This window comes from Lepisma saccharinum, chromosome 1, assembly GCF_977018435.1.
Source record: "Lepisma saccharinum chromosome 1, izLepSacc3.1, whole genome shotgun sequence".
Lineage (NCBI taxonomy): Eukaryota > Metazoa > Arthropoda > Insecta > Zygentoma > Lepismatidae > Lepisma > Lepisma saccharinum.
In genome coordinates this window covers 82,686,990-82,700,119 of record NC_139229.1, presented here as the reverse complement: position 1 = coordinate 82,700,119, position 13,130 = coordinate 82,686,990, and the positions used below count along the sequence as shown (strand labels likewise).

General features: G+C 36.8%; 1 protein-coding gene across 1 annotated transcript in view; it reads left to right on the top strand.

The window, feature by feature from the left end:
* The window catches only part of rictor (rapamycin-insensitive companion of Tor), a 53,921-nt gene extending 41,884 nt beyond the window's left edge, over positions 1 to 12,037 (top strand). The window contains exons 22-25 of the mRNA XM_083117420.1: positions 2,524 to 2,661; positions 3,403 to 3,529; positions 5,030 to 5,168; positions 10,358 to 12,037. Of these exons, the coding sequence (XP_082973546.1) occupies positions 2,524 to 2,661; positions 3,403 to 3,529; positions 5,030 to 5,168; positions 10,358 to 11,752 (1,799 nt within the window). The 3' untranslated portion in view covers positions 11,753 to 12,037. The remainder of the gene's footprint in view (positions 1 to 2,523; positions 2,662 to 3,402; positions 3,530 to 5,029; positions 5,169 to 10,357) is intronic.
* Positions 12,038 to 13,130: the final 1,093 nt, after the last annotated feature.

Sequence of the window (13,130 nt, the reverse complement as noted above, 5' to 3'; positions counted from 1 at the left end):
TACGAGGTTTGTTCAGAAAGAAACCGAACTTTCTTGACAAGAAATTGAAACCGCTTGGCATCAGAAGAAGTGTGCTGCAGGGGTATTCTGCCACAAAAGAAGTGATGTAAGTGAGGTGACAAAAATAAATTTTATAAAGAATATGGAGGACAGAATAAAGAAAATATGCATGAAAGAATGTGAAAAAGAAGGCAAAATAAATAGCCTATGGAAACAGCTGGAAAAGAATGGCTATGAGAAGCAGGATAGACTGGACATAAACAGAAGAAGGAAGAAAAGGGCAGGGGAGAATTGGAAGAGAAAGAAAAAGAGAGAAGGTTTGGAATAAGGAGTATGGGGAAGACCACAGAAAAGATATGCAAAGTGCTTAGGAAAGTGGGCATTAAACTTACAGGAAGGGAGGGAGAAGCATCTTAGGAATAGCAAAGAATGCAAACAAGAAAAAGGAAAACAGAGAAGAGAAAGGGATTATCTTCGAAGTGAAATGTAAAGAATGTCAGAGTGTGTACATAGGAGAAACGAAAAAAAAAAAAGGCTGAAAGATAGGTTGAAACAACATAGGGATGATGTACGACTTAAGAGAGAGAGAAATGCGATATTTAAACACACGAGAGCAACAGGACATGACATAGAATGTCAGTGTGTGTACATAGGAGAAACGAAAAAAAAGGCTGAAAGACAGGTTGAAACAACATAGGGATGATGTACGACTTAAGAGAGAGAGAAATGCAATATTTAAACACACGAGAGCAACAGGACATGACATAGAGTGGGATGAGGCTAAGCAGATAGGATGGGAGAAGAGAATGCTAGTGAGAAAATGGAAGGAGGCCAAGGAAATAGAGAAGAAAGGTGAAGAAGACACAATGAACTGGAATGGGGGACTGAAGTTAAACAAAGAATGGAAGAACGTGTTAGAAAGAGTGGAAAGGACAAGAGAGAAAGAGGAGAGGAGAAGTAAGAAAAATGAAGGAAAAAGAGCGTGAGATAAAAAGTCCAACCACATTCTATATGGAAGTAAATATAATTAACCTTTTAGGTGAAAGTACAGTTGACAAGGGAAAGCCACCTGCTAGAAAGTTTCAGAACAACTTTCTAATAGTCTGGAGGGAGTAATGTTTGTGTATATATAATGCCCTGTTTTTGTATCTTGTTACATTTGTACTTGATACAGAGTCTGAGGAAGACCTTGCTAGAAGGTTAAAACGTTATGTGTCCGCGTAAGCTCCGTGTTCTCATTTTGTGTAACATTTTTTACCCTTTCTTTAAAACGTACAATATTATTATATAGTACATATAAAGCTTATTTTCTGAGCTACCACCAAGTATAAATCATCCTTTGTGGGGGTAATTTATACTCTACTCTATTTCCTGAAAACAGGTGCCATCTTGAAAAGTTTGGATAACTCGAAGTCGTTTAATACGAAGTTGACATTTTTTGGTCCCTTGAACTTCGTATTAACAAGGTTTTCCTGTAGTTTTTCAATTTTATGGTTGTTGAATTTGATATGCTGCAAGTCCTGTGGTGGGTTGGGCCGTTTTTGCATTTGATAGGTGCTGCTCAATTCTCTCACTGATGGGCCTGATGGATCTGCCGATGTAATGAGCCTTGCACTTGCATTCAGCATCATATATATGTTGAGGGGGAGAGGAAGTATCGTTTATGTTTGTTTAGTTGGTCAGCTATTTTGGAGGTTGGTTTGTGTGCTACTTGGATGTTGTAGAGGCGGAGGGCTTTGGTAACGTGGTTGGATGTGGTAGGCTGGTAGGGGAAGGCAAACCACTTAATTTTGTTACCTGGTTGCGTTGAGTGAGCAGGTTGTATTGATGGTGCAGGTTGTCTGACTTGGATTTCAGCTTTGCTGCACCATGTGCAGAGTTGACATTCAGTATATCCATGTTTTAGTGCTAGTTCCATGATGGTTGCTATCTTGTCCCTCAGATCTTCTTCTCTGGAACAATAGGAGAAGGCTCTTCGGTAGAAGTTTAGCCATACGTTTGCCTTTGCTTGGGTGGATGGTTAGATAGTGCATGGATATATTGGTTACCTGCATCTGGTTTTCTGAAAACTGTGGTTATGAATTTGTTGATCCCGCGACTGATGGTGAGGTCCAAGAAATGGATTTTGCCCTGCTTTTCATGTTCTATAGTGAATTTTAATCTGGAGTGGATGCTGTTTAGTTTTTCCAACAAAGGAGGTAGGAAAGTGATGCAAATTAACTGAAAGAAAAAAAAAATATCTTCTTCGAAGTCTGAGTAAACCTTGAGTTTCTTCTTATGATAACTTTAACATTTGTAGGCATTACCTCCAATTGCATAACCAAATAACAAATTTTAAAAGAACAATGTTCACTTTGCAAGTTACATACAATTATTATATATTGTGTAAGGAGTGAATTTTACCATGGTTGTGCTGTGAATTTAAACACACGTTGAATTTTATTTGAAATGTTGATGACTTATAACGTGTTTTCGTATTCTACTATTTTCTGCAACAGTATAATTTACTGTCATATTTTACAGATACAGAGAGCAGTGCGGAAAAGTTATGGGTAGGAGACGAAGGAAGTCCCATTATGTCTTCTCACAAAAACAGATCAAGTTATGAAACTATGGGCACAACTCCAGGCAGTGTCTCCAGCAACAGTAGTTTGGATCTAAGTACGATTCCATTATATTGGTGAATTCCATGCAAATGTATTCAATAGGGTCAGATTTTAAAATAATTCACTGTTATGATATGACATTTGTCTATTGACAGTTGAGAATGTATACTTTTTTTTTTATTCTGAAGAAATAAGTGGACAGTGGACAGAGCTGAATTGTTCCATGTGGTGAATGTCCTCCAAGCTAGCATTATTATTGTAGCAAACTGTGATTTCCACCAAATAAGAACTGTGTGACCATACATTCAACTTCATCTTTGCACTGCAATCACTGATTGTGCACAAAAAATAGCATTTTAATGTTGATGAAAAGATTCTCTCAGGCTATCGCCCAGGTGAGTTGTGGAAAGGATTCCAAGCTTTCGAGAGTAAACATCACTCTCATTGCTTGATGACCTGAGAGAATATTTTCATCATTCGTCACCAGGAAAGCTTCAAGACTTACTTCATTTGTGAGTGTCATGTAAGTCATAATTTTTAGTCAGTTAGGTTAGGTTAGTCTAGGCTAAGTTAGGAGGAACAGAGAAATCTAAGTTTAGAGTAGTTTTTAAAACATAATTACATATTTTAGCCAAATGCTTCAAACCATGACAAAAGCATCTAGCACTGTGTAGTAAATTTTGCATTTTTGAATTGTATTTATAATTCTATGAGTTTCATTTGTTGTTGGTTTTGGAGTACAAATTTGAAACACAAACAAAATATATTTTATTTTGCCTTCACTTTTACTTTCCAGTTGGCTCGCAAAAGATCACAGAAGACAGTCCATTGGGGAAGACCCTTATTAGAAAGGAAATCTTGAAGTATGTGGTGAACATGAGTAGTTCAATTGATGTAAAGCTCTCAGAACAGTGCCTCTTGTTGTAAGTACATATTTTGGATCCAAGCATTCATATGATAAATGACATATTGTTCACTTCATGTTGGGGGTAGAGGATGAAAACAATTTAGGGAAATGAATGATTTTTTTTTTCTGACATGGTTCCTAGTAATTCATGTGTAAATACTGCATTTCAGTGATTTTTGTTAATAGATTTTTAATATTAACATTTGTTGGAAAGTAACTATATGGGTGTGAACATGCATACTGATATTTTATGTAAACTTCAAGTAATTAAAGGGCTTGTTTGAAGATCATGTAAATGGAAAGTATCCATGTTTGTCAATGTACTTAAAGTTTGCATAACCACTGTTGCACATTACAAAATAATATCTAAAAATCTTATTTTGAAAGTTGCTTTCATAAATCCACTGATTTTTTTGTAGTATCGGAGTTTATGTTTATCTAATTTTGAACATGCTGAATCATAAAGTGGATAAGAAATTAAAAGAAAGCAAATGTAGAGGACATGCAAATAGCTTCCTTCACATGATCATGACAGGTTTAATATGTGAAACTTGCAGCTGTGTTCAAACATCCAGACCATTTTAGTTTTTTTAACAATGCATTCCATGTTAAGTACCCAGCTAGTGAGTTTATACTAACAGTAAACACAGTGAAATACATATAAATGTGCAACATATACTTTTTTTTTAACACGTCTGCTTTTTGTTGGTTTGGCAGTGTCTGGTACCATTTACTGATGGTTTTATTCCAGTCACGTTTTTAAGTTGTTTAATCTTAGTCCTCTGGGAGAAGTATAATCGAAGTTCCACCAAATCTGCTTTTGTTGGTGGTAGTTTTATGTGCTGTAACAGCAGGACCCAATCTGACAACACAAGAAGATAAGCCACAAAAGCATAATTAGAACCCTTTTAGGAAAAAGAAGAAAACTTAATGTTGAGTGCAAAAATCTTCCTTTATGATGTTAAACATCACTGAAACTAATAATGACTAAATTAAACACATGAAAAAATAATGTACAGTGGATCCTCGATTTTATATTTTTCAGGGGACCATCCTGAAAAAAAGATAAAATGAAGGAAAATTTATAGCATTTTGTTACGTTTAAACCATCAAGACTGAATGTGTAACTCAGGAAAGTGTAAAATATGGTAACGTAAAATCGGGGTTTCACTGTATATATTACATATTTATAAATAAATTTTAAATATTTTCATACGAAAGTATATTTTGCTTACTGAAGTATTAAAAAGTGAAAGTTGTTTTTGTAGTCGGGAGAAATTTAGTGTTATAGAATTATTGAAACACTCGCTGGAATTCCCTTTACATGAAGACATCCGTGTATGTTTCTCTTTTATTACATTTACCATTATTTGGGTTGTGCCAGAAAGGGCATGAAAAATAAAAATTTTAGGGTGGTTTTTAATGACATCATAACAATGCTAAATTTATCTTGCCTGTACCTACAAATAACATGTCTATGATTCTGTTTGTTGAAATGTTGTATTTTCTTTTTCAGTTTGAAACAAAAATTTCCACGTGCATTTCATGATGTATGTTTGTACTCTGAAATCAGCATGTACTTGAGCCAATACAATTTCAGACTTGGTGTAAGACGCTTTATTCAAGAACTGTTCCTTGATGCACCCTTTGATGAGGTAATTAGAACAATTATACATTATTTCTTGCAACATAATGGTGTAAAGAAAATGCTTATCTGATATGAAGAAGTGTATGTATGATTGTGTTGGTGTTTCAGTGAACATGTATGTATTGGAGTAGCATCATCCCAGCACTGTTAGGCACATTGCACAGAATTTTAGTTTTCTCAAGATTGCCATTTGTTACCTTGGCATGATCACTTAATTTTTTTTAAAACTATCTTGAGGTTGTGATACTTGAGATTCGGTTTACAAGAACTGTGTTCTAGATGATCTGTATGTGGATTACAGTCATATATATTCAGACTTATTGCAGGAGATATTAAGTCTATGGAGTTGCAACTTAATTCTTCATGGCATGGTGCGAACATCATGTGGGAAAAGGCCTCTCTGCTCCTCTTTTTTTTTTTTTAACCTCCATCCCAGATGCCATAATCTATAACACTGGTCAACATGATTTTTTTTTACAAGAAAACTAAATGGCGAGTCTAGTGTATTTTTTGCTCTGAATTCAAATATGCAATTAGAATTTTTCCATCAGGCACAATTTTCCTGTGACAGTTAATTTTTGAAATTGAATTGTAGCATTCTTTATGGCCTGCCATGGGATGCTTTCACCTGAATTTAGCTTATAGGTAGTGTTTTTTTTCAAGATGTTGTTCACCTAGTTTGATCATAGATTCTTTCAAAGTTAGTGTGAAGGCTGTGCTGCTGCATAATGGCTATGAATTAGCATCAGTACCTGTAGCGCATGCAGCTGGTATGAAAGAGATATGAAAACATTAAATTGCTGTTGGATAAATTCAAATATTGCAAATATAACTGGAATATCTCTGAAGACTTAAAGGTCTTACTTACTGCTTGGTTTGCAACTTGGATACACTAAGTTTTGCTGTTTTGTGTGTGAATGGGACAACAGGGATAAGAAGTCTCGCTATATTACAGAATTGTGCCCTGAACGTGAATCACTTATTCCTGGGTAAAAAAAAAAATGTGTCAGATACCCTTATAGTGAATCCTGAAAACTTGTATTTACTTCCATTGCATATCAAATTGGGAGTCATGAAAAATTATGTGAAAGCAATGAATTTATGTACTTGAAATCTAAATTTCCCAATGTCAGTGATGCAAAAATGAAAGAAGGAATTTTTGTAGAGCCACAAATAAGGTCACTAATGGCTGATGAACATTTTGAGGAACTATTAAATCCACTGAAAAAAGCAGCCTGGCAGTCGTTCAAAAATTATGTTGCAATGTTCTTGGAAATCATAAAGCAGAAAAATATCGTGATGTAGTGACTGATCATGTGAATTCATACAAAGCTATGGGATGCAACATGTCTTTAAAAGTTCACTTCTTAGACTCCCACCTAGAAAATCAGCTGGCTGCCAGCGATGAGCATGGCGAGCGTTTCCATCAACAGATTTCTACAATGGAAAAAATGCCAAGGCCCCTATGCTGACTGACTAATGCTGAACCATGAACAAATCATTATCTTCAACTTTTCAAGTAAGCCAGAATGACTTTTTTTTTTATCATATAGATTTACATTAATTACTGATTTCATAAAACTTTATACGTCTGTCACACAAGAACCCTGCCTGATGGAAAAAATCTAAAAATCTATTCGCATTCTGCATGAAAAATACTTCTAGATAGTTAATTTTGTTATTTTGAAAGAAAAAAAAGGTTCATTTTTGAAGACCAGTGAATCAGGTTGCATTTGGCATCTGTTAATTGGGTGCCCATGCATTACAGTATAAACATGCAGTGTAAAATTAAAAACATAAACAATTCTCTATAAATAAAATAAAATATAACTTATTTTTACTTACGTTCAGTGAGTATGTGTTGAGTAATTGACAACGTTTCAAGGACCACTGTCCTCTTCTTCAGGTCGGTTAATCGGCTTCACGGTTGCCCACGAAGCTTCGTCAATGGCAAGGATTAGGTTTACATGGATAGGATAAAATATTGGGATTCCATCACAACTGACCTTTTCTTTTTTAAAAGAAGAAAACCACTATGTAAATTTTCCTACTATTAAAATCAATTAAAACCCCTCTGTTACAACTTATTAAAAAAGAATCCCTCCGGGCACTTGCCGCTCGCATGTTGACAGTGAATGGCTTCCTTGCAAATGCATGAGGTCGTAAGCAAGTTAGATCTCCCCCCTCCTTCTTCCCCCCTACATTACGTCATATCTAAAGTGAAATCGCGTACGACTCCAGCTTCACACTCTACGTCTGGGGTAACCTTGAATCCGATTCCTCATATTCCCGCTTTTCCCATTTTTTCAGCATTCCTATCCAGAGTTCATCAATGTTACCGTCTTCTCTATTAAGCTTATTTTCTCTATTCCTACATATAAATGATGCTTCGAATACATTTCTTCTAAATGGTTTATCCTCCTCCCTAAGGACTTCCTGTCCTTCAATTTTATGCTCTTCTTCCAAAACATGCTCAGATAATCCACTTCTGGAATTCCCTTCCCTGATATCTTTATTGTGTTCTTTCCAGCGTATGCCCATACTTCTGCCGGTTTGTCCAACATAGTATTTTTTGCATTGGCATTTAATCTTATATATATATCCCTGTTTCCCTCTTCATTTTCTTCCTTTTTCCCTCCTTCTTTTTTATAACTGGTGAAATATTTCTCTAAGCTCCCACATTTAATACCAATTTCCTCATTTTTATACCCATTCTTCCTACCTACGTTATAGATCCAATCTATTTCCCTTTTTAAAACTCTCTTTACTGTTACATAATCTGATAGCACTTATGAAGAAGTTTAGGAAGACATTATATTTAATTCTACTGGAGTGGGCAGATTCCTTATTGATGTACAGTTTTCCCGCTAGGGGCTTATGGAAGATGCCAGTTCCTATTTCTGTACCTATTTTGTGAATCTCTAAGTCTAGGAAGCTAATTTTATTATCCTTCATATTTTCCCTAGTAAATTTGATTCTTGCTTCTTGATCTCCTAGATTTTTATATAAACATTCCAAACTTCCTTCTTTCCCGATAACTAAAATGTCATCCACGTATCTCCCATAAAATTTAACCTTACTCTCTAATGGGCTCAATGCTGCATTCTCAATGAAGTGAATAAAAATGCTTGATATTATCCCTGATATAGGGTTCCCCATGGCCAGTCCCTATTTTTGCATAATTGTTTTTTCGTTACAATAAATAATTATACCCCGCAACTATATTAAACCATCTGACATATTCCCAAGCAGTTATCACATCAATTCCGTTACCCATAAGCCACCTATGTAAACAATCGGTGGCTTATTTACTTGGCACACTGGGGTACAGATTAACTATGTCAAAGCTTACGATTTCATCCTCGTTACCAATCTTAATATTCTCAATTTCCCTTTTTACTTCCACTGCATTCAAAACACTATAAGTCGTTCTTTACTTTTTTGATTCTCCCAACAAGAATTTGTGCTAAACCGTATCACTGGTATGGTAGTATGATTGGCCTTAGTGGAACCCCTTTTTTTATGCATTTTGGGTATTCCAAATGCCACTGGAATAGTCCCCTTTTTGCAATTTTCAATTAGCCTCTTTTTCTCAGTCCTACTTACTGTTATGCTAGTTTCAATTTCCTTTCTGGTGTCCCTTCTTATTTTGTTAATAGGGTCTTTATGTATCTGTTTATAGTCAATGTTTAGAAAGCATTCCTCTATTTACTTTTATAGTCTTCTTTATGCAATACGACCCTTTTGTTCTCCTTGTTGGATCGTATTATAAATACAGCATTTTCCCTGACCCATTTTCTAACGTTATTCAACCTCTTCATAAATATCTTCTTCTCTCCCTCCTTCCTATCAAACCCCTTTTTATTTTCTTTTTGGATTTAAAAAGAAAATAAAAATTGTGTAACCTCTCAATCTCTTTTCTATCTTCCTTATCATCTAGAGCAGCCCCAATCCCTTCCGCCACAATAATGAATTCCTCCTTTTCTATTTCTGCTTTTCCGATTACAAACGTTTGGCCTTTTTCCATGATTATAACCTTCGGCTGTGATTAAGAAAGTGTGGGGCCCTATCTCCACACCTCCTATACACCTTCATGGTATGGTGCAAAGCACAGAAGAGCACTTTACTTTTTTATTGATGAAGTTGAATATCAAGGAAAAAGTACTTATCAAACCTGCCTCCCCCAACCGCGGTGGCTCAGTCGGTAATGCGTCTGACTACCATGCTCAAGGTCCCGGGTTCGATCCCCGGCCGGTTCAAATCCGGGAACTTTTCTAACGTTGGAAGTGGCCCCGGCGCCCACCCAGCGTCGAATAACATGGGTACCTGGGGAAAACCCTGGGGGTAAAGGTGGTCAGGGGTGTGATGCTGATCACATCACCCCCACTCACGACCGGATCAAGAAAGTGTGGGGCGTTACCCCCACACCCCCTATACGCCTTCATGGCATGGGGCTAAGCACAGGGGAGCACTTTACCTTTACCTCCCCCAACCACACAAGACTGACAATTACTATTTACTAACGACAGACTTCAAGACTCATGTGGCAATGATCCGAACATTTTCTGAGCCAGAGTATTCTCCAAAAACTAGTTTTGGTACATGTGCTGCACCATGCCATACTTAGTGCAAATACCTGTTGGTACAGCATTGTTACCCAGCCTTCTTGTAAGGGTTCATGTACCCAGTCACTGAGGCAGCTGCATCAAGTTTATAAAAATACCAACCACAAAAAGTGAGTTTCTTACATTGGTGTTTCATATAAAATAGACTACATAAATTTTGCTTTCGTAGCCACATTAACTCTAATGCTCATTGTCAACAATGCTTATAGAAATGTCGGGTATTTTACTGATAAATCATTATTCCATTGTCAGCAGATAAATCATTAATTACCAATTACAGTCCCATCTCTGTAAAATACACAGGGACTTCTGTAAGTTAATACATCTCATAGTCTTGTATTAATTCCTGTTCTTTTATAATGTTTAGATGCCAGATGTACTTCTATAGATGTAATATTTCCCCAGATGTACTTCTACAGATGTAATATTTCCAAGTACATTTTCACTATGTATGATTTTCATTATAAATAAGTTTACATTTTGGTATTTTTGGTATTTGTTGAAACAATAAATGTAGTTAAAATTTTTGTGTTGAAATGGATTTTAGGAAGAGCCCATTATCTCTTTTCAGCTCTATGAAGATGCAGCAGTTATTCTACAACTTCCGGAAGTCATTCTGCATATGAACTCCACAGGAAGTTCCAGCCTCGTTTCCTCCATAGGCTCCATGTCGGCGTCCGCCCCTCAGTCCTCCCCCATGAACATCCCGGATGCTATCCTGGAATCCTACGATCCCTCGTATGTAACGGCTTGCAGTATTTCTGATTTGTTGCCTGAAGCTGCCAGTTGCACATCAGCCACACCTATCATTACCACAAGTATTACGACGTCTTCTATCGCAACGGTTACATCATCGAATAGTCTTCCGGCAGCTCTTCCAGTGACAGCAGTGTGCACATCTTCACCAGTGCCAAGTGTTAGCCTTTCGCCACACTGCAGCCTTCCCTCTACAGCTGCATCCCAGCCTGCAGGAAAGCATGATTCAGCAAGTGCTGCAGATGGTGGCTTGCAGAAACGGACTTTGTGTCAAAACGAAAGTGTAGTTCCTGAGAACGACTTACTTTCTTTTGACAATGCTTTAAGTAAATCTAGTACTTCATGTTCTACAGGAACAACTTTAGTCTCTACTTCCAATGGACAGCATTACAATAACAGTATCTCTCCTGTACCCATGCCTTCCATGCCCACGAGGAAGGATGTGGTTGTTACTTCCACCTCAGATCGTACCATCTCGAACACTGTCGTAGCTTTTTCTGCAACCACAAAGAGTTTGTCGTCACAGACAAGTACATTACCATCTGTAGTGGCAAGTAATATGTGTGGTGCACAGAATGCTCCAGACACAACGAGTCATAGTGAAAGTCCAGCTCTAGTTGCCACATCGTGTCAATCCACTAACTTGTCATCAGTGAATGCTACAAGAAGTAACTGTGCATCAGGAGTATACGTGTTGAACAGAGATACAAAACCACTTCCTGTTCGTTGTGAAGCATCTGCTAAATCAGATTCCAGCCTTGGTCGTGCGTCTAGTGTTCTGTGGTCTAGTGCGACTACTCAGTCTGATGGGAAGGAAGTTACGATTCTAGATGCTTGCGTGCATCTTCCAGAAGATGCTTCTCAGGCAGCATCGCAGTCGTATACAAGTTCTTGCAGATGTTTTCTCAACTCACCAGTGCAGCCATCTGGTGCAAGTAGCATCACGTGTAGCACGATAGACTCAAATAAACATACTAGATTGGAATCTAGTGTTACAACACAAAATTTAGTTCCTGTAAGTCCCGGACTTATTTGTGATACGGTTGCCAACAGAATCGTTAGTTCCTGTGATTGTTCGGTTGCATCTGCCAATGAAAGTTTCTGTTTTACTACAAGACCTCTAAGTTCCTCAAGCACGGTGAGTGTGTCTGCTGTTCCTTCGCCTGTGATCACTTCAGTAATTCAGCCTTCGCAAAAAGCCAAAAGATGAACAAGCATGTTCTCTACAATAGTTCACATCACCATTATGCCCATAAATGCAACATGAAGTTCTGCATGCAGAATGACATTGTATTAGTGAACAAATAGATTCAATCTAATTTTCAGCTGGAAAAAATAAAACATCAGTATAGTGAAGGCCATTAACAATACTGAGAATTGTAAGGCAATCATTGTGTCATTGATACATGGGTAAATGATGTCATGTGCTACATAACAATCAGATTTATGTGCAATGTTAATAAACTTGTTGACCTTTTGTACATTTTTTTTAACATCTCATTGTACTGTTGCATGTAGTCTTCGTATTGATTCCATTCCCTTACACTAGGTAAATTCTTGTCTTCCACATTGATATCAGTGCTGTCATTAGAGAACAAGAGGCCCTGTGCAAACTATATCTGTTAGGGCAATATATACGAGGGAAAATCAAATGAAAACATTAATAGTCGTACAAAAAGTATAGAACAAACTGTATACAGGTCAAATTTACATCAAGTTATTTACAAACCCACCTCAGGGCTGCAACATTGACCAAGCAAGTTTCAAAACATCATTTTTGTAATTTTAAAGATGGTGCCTCCTTCATACACTTACACCAGCGAATAGCAGTAGTTTCTTGCCATCTGGAAGTCCACAACTTATAGAAATTCTCTGGCAAATGAAAATTCAATTTCTCTATGCATGCCTAACACACCAGCGAGTTTACAAATGGAGGAGGAAGTTCAAAAATTACTTCAAATGTGTGGAATGAACTTCGTAGTGGATCATAAGTGACTCAATGTGAATATCAAAGATTCTTATTGAGGTATACGAACGCAATAACTCAGACTGAATCAGCAATGGGTCTATGCTAAAATGCAGCAAACTTGTGCAACCCTACATGCAGAAATCTACTAGATAAGAAACAAAAATAATTTAAGGTTTTCATTTGACTGTCCCTCGTATTTTGATAAATGCTCTTAAAATTCTAAAACAAGACCAAGTACAGTTTTTATCGATTTCTTATCTTTCCATTGATGCATTCACATTCATTCTTTCATTTTTGTAATGCAATCAGTCTAAAGAGGAGAAATGCACCACAAAAGGTAACTCGAGCGCAAATTATCATTTACTTCACAGTTCAAAAAATTCTTGATGTATGCTGTGGAACTCCAGTTTCACATTCCGGATTTTACATTTTCCAACATTAGGGTGACCCGGGGTAAATATTGGACAAAAATCAAACTTTTACCATAGCTCCCACATTTATGTACTTTTCTAGCCAGTAATTTTTTTGGTAATGACTGTTTGATATATCTGTCGAGTAACATTGTTGAAATTTACTAATTCCTTTCAGGAGTAGAAAGAAAATAAAACTGTGTCAAAAA